This window comes from Camelus bactrianus, chromosome 23 (assembly GCF_048773025.1).
Source record: "Camelus bactrianus isolate YW-2024 breed Bactrian camel chromosome 23, ASM4877302v1, whole genome shotgun sequence".
NCBI classification, from domain to species: domain Eukaryota; kingdom Metazoa; phylum Chordata; class Mammalia; order Artiodactyla; family Camelidae; genus Camelus; species Camelus bactrianus.
The window spans coordinates 21,970,570-21,986,338 of NC_133561.1; the positions used below are offsets into that span (position 1 = coordinate 21,970,570).

Here is a 15,769-nt window from a genome sequence, read left to right on the forward strand (position 1 = left end):
TGCTTTAAGGAGATAGATCCAAAAAATATTGCTAAAATTTATGTCAAACTGTTCTGCGTATGTTCTCCTCTAGATTTATGGTTTCAGGTCTTACATTTAGGTCTTTAACTCATTTTGAATTTGTATATGGTGTGGAGAAATCAAATCTTGTTCTTTTACATGTAGCTATCGAGTTTTCCCAGCACCACTTACTGAAGAGAGTTTTTTCTCCATTATATAATCATGCCTCCTTTGTTGTAAATTAATTCACCATAACTGTGTGGGTTTATTTCTGTGCTCTCTTGTTTTCCATTGATCTGTGCCTGTTTCTGCACCAGTACCATGCTGTTTTGATTACTGAAACATTGTAGTATATAGTTTGAAGTCAGGGAGTACGATACCTCTAGATTTGTTCTTTTTTGGCAGTTCTGGGTCTTTTGCAGTTCTTTATAAACTTCAGAATTATTTGTTCTAGTTCTTTGAAAAATGTCATGGATATTTTGATAGGGATTGCATTAAATCTGTAGATTGATTTGGGAAGTATGGACAGTTTAAAGTATTAATTCTTGTAATCCAAGAACATGAGATACCTTTTCATTTCTTTGTATCATTTATAGATTCCTTTGTCAGTGTTTTAGTTTTGAAAGTCTAGGTCTTTCACCTCCTTGGTTAAGTTTATTTCTAGGTATTTTATTCTATTTGATGTGATTTTTAAATGGAATTTTTTGTAGCTGGTATTCAGTTTAACAATATGTAGTAAATCACGTGGTCCATGTGCTGGTTTGCCTTATGAATTTATACTAATTTTTCTTAACTATTCAAAAGAAGAAACTAATAGCTTTTCTTTCTTTTTGTGATCATTTGTGAGTTATAATTTTAACTGGTAGGTATAATTGAGGGTTTTTTTTAATGGTCATTATAGAAACTAACTTGCACTTCACCTATTCCATTATTTTAGTAAAATGTATAATTTTATTAATAGGGGAAAAGAAAAAGCATCCTTTTAGGACTATCTTGTAATAACACAAAGAGATTTTCTTTTATTTCCACTAAATTCATATTCTATGTTGATATATTTCTCCCTGGATTTCTATGTATGTCATGGGAGTGCTTTTTTTTCTTATATAGTATATTTCAACCTTTCAGTTACTAATCTCTCCCCATTCTCCAAGGTTAATGCTTGTAAAAAAATTACTTCCTCTAAGAAATACTTCTCAAGTCCTTGAGACAAACATCTAAACTTTTGGTGTATCTTCTCATCCAAACTCTAATTCAAATGAGCAAGGACAATATTTATTAATGGGAACAAGATTTTTTTCCAACTGATTTTCGTAGTCATGTTAGCCTGAGCTACTTATACAAAAAATTCGCACATACACACATCAAAAAGCAAACAAAACAGAACAAAACCACTTCAAAAACCAAAAAGTCCTCACTTCATAAATTCATAAGGTGACAAGTTTTACTCCTGAGAGGTAGCACAACCAAGCGAATGAATACTGAACGTGCATTAACTGAGGCACTTGAGATCACCCCGTTTGTTTAATTTGTAACAAAATTTCTCCTCTTCAGAATTTAGTGCTTGTGAACAATTACTATATTAGAGCAATGGTCTCAGTTTATTTGACAAAATCTTACTTTGAAGTTTAGACCTTAAACGTGTAAGAAAGAGGTACATCTATCTCAGGCAAGTATTTAATTTCTAAAAAGCTAGTAATAAACTAAAAGATCAAGGTGGGGAGAGGTATGATTTCTTGAAACTCGGAACATACTTTAGCTCCTAACTGTGAAATACATTAGTGACTCCAAAAGACAACATTGTTCTTACTCCGTTTAGGGCCATTTTAATAAAAGGCCTCTGGCTTTATCTTATCCACTCCAAACAGAAAAACAGAAATATCATGAGTCAGTTTAAGTAGAGATGTGATTAAGAATAGTAAAGGATGGCTTCCACAATAGACATAAACTTTCTAACACTTTGCATGTGAAAATTTTCTGAGTTATTAAACAGTAGGGTGATCTCAGTCGCAAATTTAGCTTCGTATGAAATGTTTTCATTAAAATTTTAAGAAGTTTTCTTTAAAATAAGAAAAACTTGGAAAGCATAGCTCCCAAACCAGCTAAGTTAGAAACTGCTTATTTTCTGAATGAAAACAGCACTGTTTTTTATTTTTACACCACTGAATTGAAAGAATAGAAAAAGCACTGCAGTTGGTATAGAGAACTATCAGGCCATCAATACGGACATCTGGGGATAACCTCTTCTTCACATTTACCATCTTCTGCAACCACTTGCTTCTGCTTTGTCATTCGCTGACATTTCGACCCTGTCAGCTACTGTATCTTCGGATGCTGGCTGGACGTGGCCCTCTGACTGTCCTCCAGTGTAGGTGGGAGTGCTGTATTTTAAAAGGATAGATTTAAACTGCATCAGAGGTGCATCTGTACGAACACCCATTGGGTCAAAATGAGTTCGGCTGACTCGAAAGCCTGCTTGAGAAAGATAGCACAAAAACTTTTTTAACCTGCAACAAGGGAAGGAGAAAAAAAAAATAATGAGGTTCTTGTATTTTTATTTAAATCACAATGTCATTAAAATATTAAATATATACACTTTGTCATTCACTGGCTGTCTTACTTTGGCATATTCATTCCTTTAATGCTGTGTCTATGGATGTTGTAGTAAAAGGGAGGATGTTCAGTATTGACATCAGTCTTTTGCTTCTTGGCTAAATTTATGATTGTTTCATTACTTTTCCTCTTTGCTGAAACATACATATATAAACACACAAAGTTAGCATTCTCTTAAAAGTTACAAGACAAACACTTTTATGACTATATAGTGTCTCAAGTCTAAATCCTCTGACACCATTTCAACCTGTCCAGTATTAATTTTTAAAATAAGAAATTTTATTGTAAGAATAAGATACAAAATAAGGTATTTATTACTGATGTTTTCACTATCCTTTACTGTAATTTTAATACTTAACTGTTTGCTGAGTCAGAACTTTGTTTTGATGTTCTTCAATTTTAAGCCTCCATTCTATTTCCATCTCCTATAGAAAGCCATTTATGAATCCTGGGCCAGTCATCTCATAGATTTCATTACTGTCAACACTCCACTATTCAGAGTTTAAGTTCTATCATTTTTTTTTCTTGTTTTATGTATTTTGGTCCTTTCTTCCCAAATTGTATTCTAAGTTCCTACGGATAACATCCTTTATTTCCATACTTGTATTCTCTACTGAATACAATGAGGGTTTGAACTGCATGACTGCATGGGTGGGTCCACTTAAATGCAGACATTTCTCTATAATAAAAATGAGTACTACATGGTCTATAGTTGGTTGCATCTGTGGATGGAGGGCTGACTCTAAGTTATACATGGACTAATCCCTGGGTTGTTCGAGGGTCAACTGTATTTGATACTAGTAGGTCTTCAATCAACACAAAACCAACACAAATTAAGTCTCAAGGGCTTGGATACAGAAATTTATAAAGGTAAACAGTGTGTGATCTCATTGCCTACTTCTTACCACAATACTTAAGACTTTCCATTTTAAGTGAAAGGAATCAAGCAAGTAAGTTTATAGCAAAGTATCCTTTCAAAAATCACAAAAGGAAGACAGTTGAGATATCCAGGTTATGATAATGAGATTCTTCTCAATATTCAACTCTTAATTATTTCTCTATGGATGTAATGGCCAAATCTCACGAAAAGTAATTAACATTCACTTAAGCAAAAGGTATTCAGAAGGCAAATTTGATGCGTGTAAGTGATTCAGAGATAAATATAAGTTATTGTTGAACAGTTGCCTTTGCACACAAAACAAAAACAACTCAGGGCTCCCCCATTAAATCAGGTAACTGAAACTTGATTATAGCCTCTCAAACCTAAGAAGGCATATCTATCCCAGATTTAGGAAAGTCTGAGACTAAAAATCAGATACAATATCTTATTTCTATTAGAAGTACATCCATTTTTTTGCCTGCTATTTTCTATCACTGAAGGTTTTATGTGTTGATAGACCAGTTTAGAATAATCATTTAATTTTAGAGCTATTAAAGAACCCATAGAGATGAGTTTAATTTCCTTAATTGATTATGAGAGGCTCAGAAATTTTAAATATTCAAAAACTTACATTTTTACCTTATTCTAAAAAGGATTTACAACTCTGTTAAGGGTGGGGTACCTGGCTGAAGTTACACAACAAGCACAAAAAAGCAGACTGATGCTCTTAAATCTGATGCTCTTTACAGTGTACCATAATGCCTTTTTCACCCCTCCAACAGAGAAATTCAGGGGAATAAATCATTTTAAGTGATCTGATTGTTAGCAAATTAGTTGAAGATGCCAAATGAATACGACTGTTGGAAAGAGCATGCAGTAATTATTAAACCATGCTACTAGCAGTTGAAATTTTCTTGTCTTTGAAGATCAACACTAAAATATTGAGCAACTAATAAAAATTACAGCTTGTAACTATAGTCCCCTGTTCTTTCAAACTTAACACTGTTTTCTTCTTTTTACTTGTATAAACACATTTAGAATCTAATGTCTTTTAAAAACCTTAGACATTAAGGCACTGATGTTACAAATCTTAACACTCTTGATATGAATTTGCAATGCATTATACAAATATATTTTAAAGTATGCACACAACCTAAATTATGAAAGGCTATGTAATAAATTCTTATGGCTAGAGTATAGGGTCTTCTGGTTAATCAATGGAATTCCTATAAATCCTATATTGATAAAATTGACAAGAATTAGAATAAAATTTAATCTTTATCAAATATAACTTGATCTTGTTTTGGTTCACAGGCTTTTCAAGATCTTACAGTTCTTTCAAGGAGATCACCATAGATTAGAGATGTGAACGAAGTACATATTAATAGAAATTATGAACTGTGCAAAGGCCAGATAAACAGTTTACTGTAATTATGTTGTCAATGTAATATGATAAAAATGCATTTTGAAGTGGGCTACTAACACAGTCTCTTCCAGCTATCCTTCTGCTGTGTGCCTTTTCGCACAGACACACACATACATATATGCACACACATGCATACGTACCTTGTGCAGTGTAATTATCTGCTGTGGTATCATCTGTTGTTTTAATAAATACACCATATTCTTCTAAAATAAAAACAAATGGGAATGATAAAATATTTTACAGAATGACATTAAGCAACAATTCAAAGTTTAAATAAAAGCTTACTAAATTAAATGCACACTGCTTTTATGAAAATACAAGATTCTGTGACCAAAACAGGCTGCAAGAATTAATTTTAGCCCTCTAAAAAGAGCTGCTTCGTCTAGTGACTTACAAGAATGCTGGTATGTCTAATAGGCTAACCGTTAAGTCAACAGCCAGATAAAACTATAAAAGCCTATTTATACTAAAGAGAAAACAAAGGAGAAAAAACTTCGCTCTACTGAATGGTGAGTGTAAATCTAGCTTCCATGTCTCAATGGATATAAAATTTTTGGCCACACTATTCTAAGAATTACCTAAGGTTTCTCTTTCTAGAGGGTAGATTACAGGTTAATAAAATTACAACAGACTTTTAGTTCTTTTTATCTACTAAATTTAAAAAATATATCTTAACAAAATCATTATTCATTTCAGGTCCTGAATATAAACCTCAAGAAAACTATGCAATTAAAAAAAACTAACGATATTATGATTCAACTCATTAAAGAGAATTTACTTAATACACACTACTTATATTGCTTTTGATTATAATATCAAATAAAAAAGGAGTAATTTTGATAGCAAATTTGTAAGCTAGTGTTCAGTTAGTCACCTTGCTTGTTGAGATTTGAAGGTACATGGACTGAAAACTGACTTTGAGGAGTACACTCTGACTCAAAGATTAAAGTCTTTATTAGGGTCTGAATGTCATCTAAACCATGGTGAACAGATTCACATAGCATTCTTTTGAGGAATCCAGTATTGAAAAGGGAACTTGACCTGAAAAAAGAGGAAAATAGAATTGGGTTCAAGAAATGTTTTCTTTAAAGAAAAAAAAAAGTTCATAATTATACTACAACTAAGATCATTTTCCCACACCTTTTATCATGTCAGTTCTCTAAGTTACTGGGATTAGTCAAGGAAATTTTATTTACAGTAAGTCAGCAAGAATTTATTGAGCCCTCGTAAGTGCTCAGTCCTGTGGTACACAGAGGTGTAGGATAAACCAAAAGTATAAAATTCACTATTTACCCAATGAAAGCCTATAAATCTAGTCAGGATCTAGACAGGGGCATGGGGTAATGCAGAGGTTTCCACAATGCATATTCCTGTCAGTACTAGTAAACCTTAATTCCAGTGTGTATATGGTAGGGTGGGGTGGGGTGAGGTGTAGCTGGGGGAGTCACATGAGAATTCCCTGTGCTGGTGGTGATGTGGTTAAAAAATAGCCCAGGGCTGAGTCTGATTCGCTTCCTATTTAATTTGAGAATCAAAGGTATAATGGACAGAATATGAAATTTCAAGTCAGATAAACCTGGATTCCCATCCTGGCTCCACCACTCACTTGCTGTGTAGTCTTGAGTGGTTACTGCTTTTGAGTCTCATATTGCTCAGCATAATATGGAAAATAAAGCCTCCCACAGACTTGTTATGGGAATTAAATGAGATAGCACACTTACAACCCCTAGTACAAAGTGTATCCTCAAGGAATAGTAGCTATTATTAGCAAATATGTATGAAAGGATGTATGAGTTTAACGTGTCAAATGAGTGATCAATATAAGATTTACTAAAAGAATTTAAAGATTAATTTGGGTTGAAGAACTAACGAGTGACCTCAAAGATGTAGAATCTGAATGGAGGTAGGGAAGGGGGAAGAGATTTTGGATGAGAGTAAAGACATGAACAATGGCTTTGAGTGAGGAAATCATACGTGATGGTTTAGAATTCAGTCTTGGGAGTTAGAAAACTGAGTTCTGGCCCTGCCTGTGCTACTAACTGAATGGTGGGGGGTCAGTTTTAGCCAGCACTTAAACATACTGTGCCATAATTCTCTCATCTGTAAAATAATGGAACAACTGGGCTAGGAGATCTTCCTTCAGGATTCAGCAACCTAGTATTCTTAATTTACCCAGTTCTACAATTAGTGAGTAGGATCAATGTGTAGCAGATGACAGAGATAAGAGAGTACTACAAGGTAAGACTGGCCAGGACATTCTTAATCTAAGGCTATTTACATGAAATGAAGATTAAATAAATGGGTATCAGCATAAATATGTTGTTGACCACTGGGTTAATTTTTAAGCTTAGCTGTGTAAAGTAATGAGGTTGAAGTCTGCCACAGTTCTTGTCACAATGCTGTTAGGAATCTCAAATTTCTACTAGACTCTCTAGTGACAAGCTTACGGTAAGGATTCTGAGTAAGAATACTTCAACTTAAAGGCATTAAATACACAAAAACTAGTTACTAAGGTGCAAAAGCACACATACATTATTTGCAGCTGTGTCTCATCTAAACAGCTTTACCTAACACAGAAGCAGACATTTACATGCTCTTACTTATAATAAATTCCTCAAAGACCTTTTGTATTAGTTGACTGGTTTATAAAAAGTTACAGTGATCACTTTACAATCATATCCTAGGTCTACCATTATCAGCTGAAAAAAGCCTCATTCTTACTATGCAGAAATGAACTGTCTGTCTGTACATCAGCCAGGCTTCTCTTTGATTCTGCTGCCTCTTAACACTGTCTCAAACTTGGGAGAATAATGGTATAGAAAAATCTGAAAACAAAACACTTCAGGTTCACAGGGGCAGAAGACTCATAATTATTTACCCAGACTTAAAAAAAAAAATTGAACCTAAATTTGCTTCTCTTTTACCACACGTAACCAAAAGTCAGCAATCAAATCAATACATAAATCAATTGTGAATATATTATTACGTTAGGCACATACCATAGAGGTCCAAGCTCTATTGCTGTCTTTCCAGGCATGCTTCCATGACAGTTACAGGGTAGCTGTCTATATGGGTTTTCTGTGAAAAGACAATAAATAGAGAAATCAAAGAAGAAATAACAATGTAAACAGGAGCAATTTTACATTAACAATAATTTGCAGCTACTATATACTGAGGATCTACTATGTGCCAGGTATCATGCTATTTTATATGCATTAAAAAATTTCATCCTTACGACTGTCTGAAGTAGGTACTGTTAAGATCTCAATTATCCAGATCAGAGGATTAAAGCTTAAGAGAGATGCAGAAATCCATGTCAAGTGATTTATTAGAGGCATAAATTTTACTAGCTTTTAGTCACTATACTACCTGGAATAATTCAAGCAGGCCAGAGTCTTGTAAATTCCACAAGATACCAGTATTTTAGAATTAGTTGACTGCAGTATAATTTACATGCAATAAAATGTATACATTATATGTGCATAGGTTGATGAGCTTTGACATATATATATTCCCTTGCATCAAATATTCCATCAAAATAAAGACATTTCTCGTAAGTTAACTCTTCTGCAACTGGGAAAAAAATGCAGGGAACATCTATTCTCTAGACTTGATTCATGTTCAGCCCCAAAAATGTAGGCCAGAAGAAACTAATTCACTTTTAAGATCGCCAAGTCATCCAAATCCGGGTGGCAGCTGTTTCCTCAGGGGCACCCGATCCACAGTGGGCGATCAACATGTTAAAGAGCAGCAAAAGACTGGATGTAATCAGAGGGACTTGGGGAGGTACAAGAGCTGTTCTTAGCTTCCAAGACGGGGCGATATTCTACTATGGACTTTTCAGTTCACTTAAATCAGACTCTCTCCAACTAAGTTCTCCCAGGCCATTCCTGGACTGATCATTCACTTTTTTGGAATGGCTGATGTGATCATCTGGTCCTAGACAGATCAAGAACCCAGGATTACGGTGGTAGGGACATAGACCTAGATAGCCTCTTGCTATCTGATGTCACTCTTTCTTATTCAATGCAATTAATTGGCATAATGCACAGTTGTAAAATCGTATTTTATATTTACTTAAAGGCTACCTACATTGTTTGTTCCTCGGTTTCCATTTAAGCCTTAAAGGAAGGTGCAGTTATCACTGACCTTAGCTTTGTTAAGAATGATGTTCCTCAAACCTTATAAGAATATATTAAAGAAATCTTTGAAACCATTAAATAACTAAATTACAAATACTGCAGGCAGTATTACCCAGATTAGGGTGATTTACATTTACAGTTCTGTCAATCGCACCCACTTACCGCAGGCAGCACACACATGAATTTGTATCAGTCAGTTTCCTGATGCACTTTGTAAAATGCTCCTATCATACAACCTATGTCTTTTCTCAAGCTCCTTGCCTAGGAATTCTCAAGGACATGACAGGATGCCCTCCATTCCCACCATCAATGAACACTGTAGCAAAGGGACTTAAGAGAAATAAAAAGCATACTAGGTTCTTAGGAAGCTTCAAAACCACAATATCTCTACCTTCCTTAATTTAATGTGAGCAAAATAAACTACAAACTAGTTTGTTTATTTACTTGTTGAGCAAAAATGGATGCAATGTCAGAACACCCTGAAAATAGAGCTTTGAGAAGGGATTGCCTTAACAGATATTAAACACTAAAAATCTTCTATAATCAAAACACTGGAGTGGAGGTGTATGAATGCACATCCAACCACCGGAAAAGAACAGAAAAGAGATAAACTCAAATACATGTGGGCTTTCAGTATAAGATAAAGAAGATATTCTCAAATCAGTGGAGAAGAGGTGAACCATTCAATAAAACATAGCCTCCCTTGAATAACTGAGGAATAAGAAAGCTCTTTCTAACTACAGATAAAATCCAGAATCATTAAGAAGTTTTATTAACTTTACAATAACAACAATGAAAAACTTCTTCATGAAAGACTTTTAAAAAAAAAGATGCAAACAAGTGGCAAAAATGCGAAAAAATATCTGCAACTGTCATATAATATCATAAGGATTAAACTCTAATATGTAGAGTTCTTAAAAATCCACACTACAAAAATGCCAAGAACCTACCAGAAAACAATGGACAACTGTTTCTACGTCCTAGAAAAGCAAAATAGAAACAGCCTGATGAGGGCACAAGCCACATCCTTTTCCTTGATTCCCCAAGGCCTGGCATATAGCAGAGGCTCAATAAATGTTTACTAAATGAATTTTATAACTGAGGCTTTTATATTCAGCCAGAAACATGAAAATTACTTTAAAAAAATAAAATTAATAATTTGAAACAGCCTAGATAAAGAGATAATCTGACTTAATGTTCCTAAAATTAGTGACAGTGGAAACTAAGTTATTTCTAGATGTTTCAACAGAGGGCAGGGCTACAGAGCAAAAATTGTATAGTATGAGTAAATGACTTTAATGAACTCACACGAATGTCTTGTCTGATGAAAGGAAATCCAGTATAGGAAATAAAGTTAGCACTGTAATCTTTAAAAATCAAAGGACAACAATATGTATAATTAGGGGTGTGATAAAGGCTTATTCATTGGAGGCTTACACATAAATTAAACACAATATACAGTTAAGAGAGACTTGAATTTACCTTCTACCATATTACCATCCTTCTGAAAAATTCTCTCTTCACACCACTGACAGTGGATTAGGTACTGAATCTTCTTGGCTGTTTCATCTGCAGAAGTGGGTCCTCTCAAAACTCTCACAACAACCAACACAAAATGTTCTAGAGCCACTGCAAACAGTACTTCTATGCCTTTGTTACACCGAGCTGCAGCTCTGGAAAAAATTTTTAAAGTTATTTTGGGAGCTTATCATGTTCCTTTGTTTGACATTATACTGACAATACTAACCTGGACAGTGCACTACAGACAGGTTATGGGAAAATAAGGAAAATTCTACTCTTAGTAGCAGTGCTTTTATAAGATCATTACTATAACTTTTATATGAATTAAAAGACAGGAAGTGCAGAATGCTTGGCAGGATTTCAGTAATGACACATTTTCCCTTATGATATCTTCTCAATATTCTCTGGTTTTCAGTGTCATTTTATCGTTGTCACCACTATCTTTCTTTAAATCCATTTTTTCCTGTAAAAGCTTTTTCCAAACAATATGTGTTTATTGAGTACTAACTACATGTGGGACTGTATGCAAGCTGCTGAAAGTTCAGTGAAAGATGAACAGGCAAAGTCCCTGTCATTACTACTTTCATAGACTTTTGGGTCAAATTCTACTTGATACACCGTTTATGTACTTAGTTTTCCCTCTACAGTATACACTAACTTAAACTTAGTTTATATGTACTGATTTGAATTTGCTGTTATACACATTTCTAAGTATGTACAATAAATAGGTCCTTGGCTTGTACCACTGAACAGCAGAGTTTTCAGTTAATTAGTAATAACCCTAAAGGTCTACGAAGTCAAACCACCTGTACTTCTGCTGAGGTAGGAACTTCAATCTGAACGCTGTGAGACTAGGGTCAGGGCTAGTGAGTGAGCTGGCTGATCAGTATCTGTAATCTAAATGTCCATTTATATTATATCATTATATTACTCCTCCAGCATAATTTTCTGAATAAAATGGGTGCTCAAAAAAAAAAAGTCTTCCTTTCTTCAACTGTTTAGAAATTCTGATGAGAAACAGAGAAAACTTTGTTTTATAGGTAAGATCATTTTTCAGAATCAAGTTTATAAGCCATGATTTTATTCAAACTACATAAAGCACATAAGATGAAATGGACATTAAAAAATGATTGTTTCTAAATTTAAAAACAATCTTTGTTTTCCCTTTTCATGGTGCTATCTCCTATCTACCCTATATGGTTGAAATAAACTGATTTAAAATTAACTTTCATTTTTATAGTTTCTTTCTTACTACTTCATTTTAATAACATTTTAAATTGGATAGTAAATTGACTATTTTAGGCACAAGCTCTTAAATCAAATTCAAACAGATACAACGTAAGATTACTAAACAAACCAAGATTACAGAGAAATTTTGAAAAATGAAATAAGGACTTCTTGTAGTATTATTTCTTTTTATAAAACACCCAAACTTATTAGGTACACTGCTGGCCATTTGGTACCTTGCCACTGCAGCTACAACAATTCTGGCTGCTAGTTCCTTGTAATATTCAGTTCGAACAATGTTACAGCCATAGTGACGCCGGGCAACATGTTGTGCCTTGGCATATAAAGAACTGATATCTGTAGAAGTCACCGACACTATGCCAAGGTTTCTTATATTCCTGAATGCAGAATCTAGATAGTTCACTGATGTTCCAAAAGGGTCGAGGTGTCTAAAATCAGAAAGAACACAGACATATTTAAAATCATACCAGTATGCAAAATTATACCAGTGTCATTATTTCTAGTGATAATATTCCACAGATTCAAAAGTACTTCACAAATCTATTTTAAATGCATAATTATGCTTTTAAAGGAGCAATAAAATGATCATATGATTTGTTATATATATAAAAATTAATCAGGCTTAGAGGAAAACTCATGCCCAGGCATTTTATTTCAAATATCAGAAAATGTTCTTACTGTATATTCCTTAGGCCAATGACAAAATAACTGTATTAATTTAAATAAACAACAAACTATCTTAATTTTTAACTGTCCCCTCCCTACCGCACCTCCCCAAAACCCAAGTCAATTTGGAAAGTGATAAAAAAAAATTTTCACTTACATGAAATCAAAAGATCTCAAATGCATCAGTACATTGGCATCCATTTTGGTCACCTTAATATTACCAGGGTTTTCCTCTCCTTCTTCAAGAATATCATCACTCTCTTCCTTTTCTTTACTGTCCACCACAACTTTCAATTTGTTTAAATGGCAGTTCTCCTGAATTAATGTCACAGAGTTTTCATTCAAATCATTTATTGTAACCTTGACTGCATTTCCAAGATGTTTTGCCCATTGTAATCCCATTATCCCTTAGGAGAAATTGGAAGACAAATGAGTTTTTAGATTGTAATAGTTAAAGAATAAAAATAATATAATAATAATAATTTTATAAATAATAAAAAAGCTGTTTCAAAAATCTTAACATTTTTCGTAAGTAATTCTAATTCTACTTTCTCACTGAAAAGCCTCTGAAGAAAATTTACCACACACACACACACACACACACAAATGTGTCCAACAGATTTTTATTAACAGTTGTTACAAAACTTTCCTAAAGTACCTTTTCATCTTTATGTCTGTCCTCTATTTGAGGGCATAGGTAAGATTTTTTTTTCCTTACAATGGAAAACTTTTTTCAAACAAAAGCTTACAGAGAAACCTAACACACAACCTAACAGTGGGGTTACTCTGCTTGAAGGGAAGATGGGACTCTGGAACTCCTCCTGCTGCAAAATACAAAAGCAACTTTCCTGGACCAACACTCTTCAAATACTGCAAAACAGCATCACTGTGAATTAAAAAGAACAACTTTGTATGTGTAAGTAAATGATCAAGAGGAAATGAGAACAAGAGGCCCCTTCTCACAGGCTTTCTACACCTACTGGATTTGAGTCATAAGGGACATTCATTACAAAATATCAGATGGTGACACAAGCCTAGCCAACATGGATTAGAAAACCCCCATTTACTGGAAGTATTAACCACCTTCTCCATACATGTACCTCATAAATGTAAAAGATTAACATCTACTATGTGCCATGGTCTTCACATACATTTTTCTATCCTTATAACAAGCTTGTGAAATAAGTCCTAATATCCATATTTTAGAGATGGGGAAACATGCAAAAAGACTGCTATGAGCCTGATTTAAGTTTACAAACGCACATTAAAAAGAAAAGACTGAAAAGTCTCCATACAAAACAATAGCTATAGTGATTTCAGGTGAAAAAAAAAAGTGGTTCACTGCAGCACTACTTACAATAGCCAACCTAAGTGTCCACTGATGGATGAATGAATAAAAAATATGCAGTATCTGCATACATAAAAATAGAAAAAGAAATTTGGACAAAATGACGCAGCAGAGGAAGATGTTCCAGACAATGGAATAGGATAAAATCGTAGAAGAAAAACTAAGAGAAGTGGAGATAGGCAACCTACCCAAGAGTTCAGAGTAATGACCGTAAAGATGATCAAAGAACTCGGGAGGAGAATGGAAACACAGAGCAAGAAGTAAGAAGTTTTAAAAAATAGTCAGAAAATAGAATAAACAACCAAACGTTGAAGAATACAATAACTGAAATGAAAAATACACTAGAAGGAATCAATAGTAGATTAAATGAGGCAGAGGGACAGATCAGTGAGCTCGAAGACAAGAGTAGAGGATATCACTACTACAAAACAGAAAAAAGAATGAAAGGAAATGATGACAGTTTAAGAGACCTCTGGGACAACATGAAGCACATTAATATTCACATTATAGGGGGCCCATTGGGAGAAGAGAGAGAGAAAGGACCTGAGAAAGTATTTGGAGATAGTGGCTGAAAAATTCCCTCACTTGTGAAAGGAAACAGTCATCTAAGTCCAGGAAGCACAGAATCCCATACAGGATTAACCTAAGAGGAATACACCTAGACTCACTGTAATTAACATGATAAAAATTAAAGGTAAAGGAAAAATAGTAAGAGCAACAAATAACATACAAACGAACTCCCATAAGACTATCAACTGATTTTTCAAGAGAAACTCTGCAGGCCAGAAGGGAGTGGGCACAATATATTTAAAGTGATGAAAGGGAAAAACCTACAACCAAGAATACTCTAGTAATACCCAGTAAGGCTCTCATTCAGATTTGATAGAGAAATCAAAAGATTTACAGATTAACAAAAGCTGTAAGAATTCAGCACCATCAAATCAGCTTTACAACAAATGCTAAAGGAACTTCTCTAAGGAGAAAAGGCCACAACTAGAAATGGTAAAGGCAAACATACAGTAAAAGTAGGCAATCATACACAGAACTAGTAGGAAGGTTGAAAGACAAAAGTAATAAAATCATCTGTATTCACAATGAGCAGTTAAGGAATACACAAAACAATTAAATGTAAAATATGATATCAAAAACAGTAATTCTGAGAGTAGGAGAGTACAAATGCAGGGTATTTAAAATGCATTTGAAATTAAGAGATCAACCTAAAGCAATCACATACAGAGAGACTGCTATACTACATAAAAACCAAAAATCTGTAATAGATATACATACAAAAAAGAAAAAAGAATCCAAACATAACACTAAAGATACTCATCAAAAAACAAGACAACTAAAAAAGAAACGGAAAAAAAATCTACAAAAACAAATCCAAAATAATTAACAAAATGGCAATAAGAACATACACAGTGGCGATTACCTTCAATGTAAACAGAGTAAATGCTCCAACCAAAAGACACAGACTAGCTGAATGGATACAAAAACAAGACCCACATATATGCTGTCTACAAGAAATTCACTTCAGATCTAGAGACACATACAGAGTGAAATTGAGGGGATGGGAAAAGGTATTCCATGTAAATGGAAATCAAAAGAAAGCCAGAGTCACAATACTTTTATCAGATAAGATAGACTTTAAAACAAAGGCTATAAAAAAAGACAAAGAAGGACATTGCTGGGAAACAAGCTGCTGGAAAACAAGCAACTAGAAAACAAGCTGCACGTAAATTTTCACGAGCTTAAAATATTATATTCACACTTACTTGCTTAAAATGCACATGCTTGCTTTGTTTTAATGTTTTACCCAGTAGATGACCTATAACACGTATTATGCTAAAGAAAATTTGTGAAGGACAATCCTGAGATTGACCATAAGGGCACGAAGGAGGGAAGATGTTTCCTTAGGGTAAAACAAT

General features: G+C 34.0%; 1 protein-coding gene across 1 annotated transcript in view; it reads right to left on the minus strand.

The window, feature by feature from the left end:
* Window positions 1-1,250: 1,250 nt before the first annotated feature.
* The window catches only part of TRMT1L (tRNA methyltransferase 1L), a 29,819-nt gene continuing 15,300 nt past the window's right edge, over window positions 1,251-15,769 (minus strand). Inside the window, exons 8-15 of the mRNA XM_010973303.3 lie at window positions 12,651-12,900; window positions 12,043-12,255; window positions 10,541-10,731; window positions 7,916-7,994; window positions 5,791-5,957; window positions 5,057-5,119; window positions 2,618-2,744; window positions 1,251-2,504 (exon numbers count right to left, since the gene is read on the minus strand). Coding sequence (XP_010971605.1) covers window positions 2,252-2,504; window positions 2,618-2,744; window positions 5,057-5,119; window positions 5,791-5,957; window positions 7,916-7,994; window positions 10,541-10,731; window positions 12,043-12,255; window positions 12,651-12,900 — 1,343 coding nt within the window. The 3' untranslated portion in view covers window positions 1,251-2,251. The remainder of the gene's footprint in view (window positions 2,505-2,617; window positions 2,745-5,056; window positions 5,120-5,790; window positions 5,958-7,915; window positions 7,995-10,540; window positions 10,732-12,042; window positions 12,256-12,650; window positions 12,901-15,769) is intronic.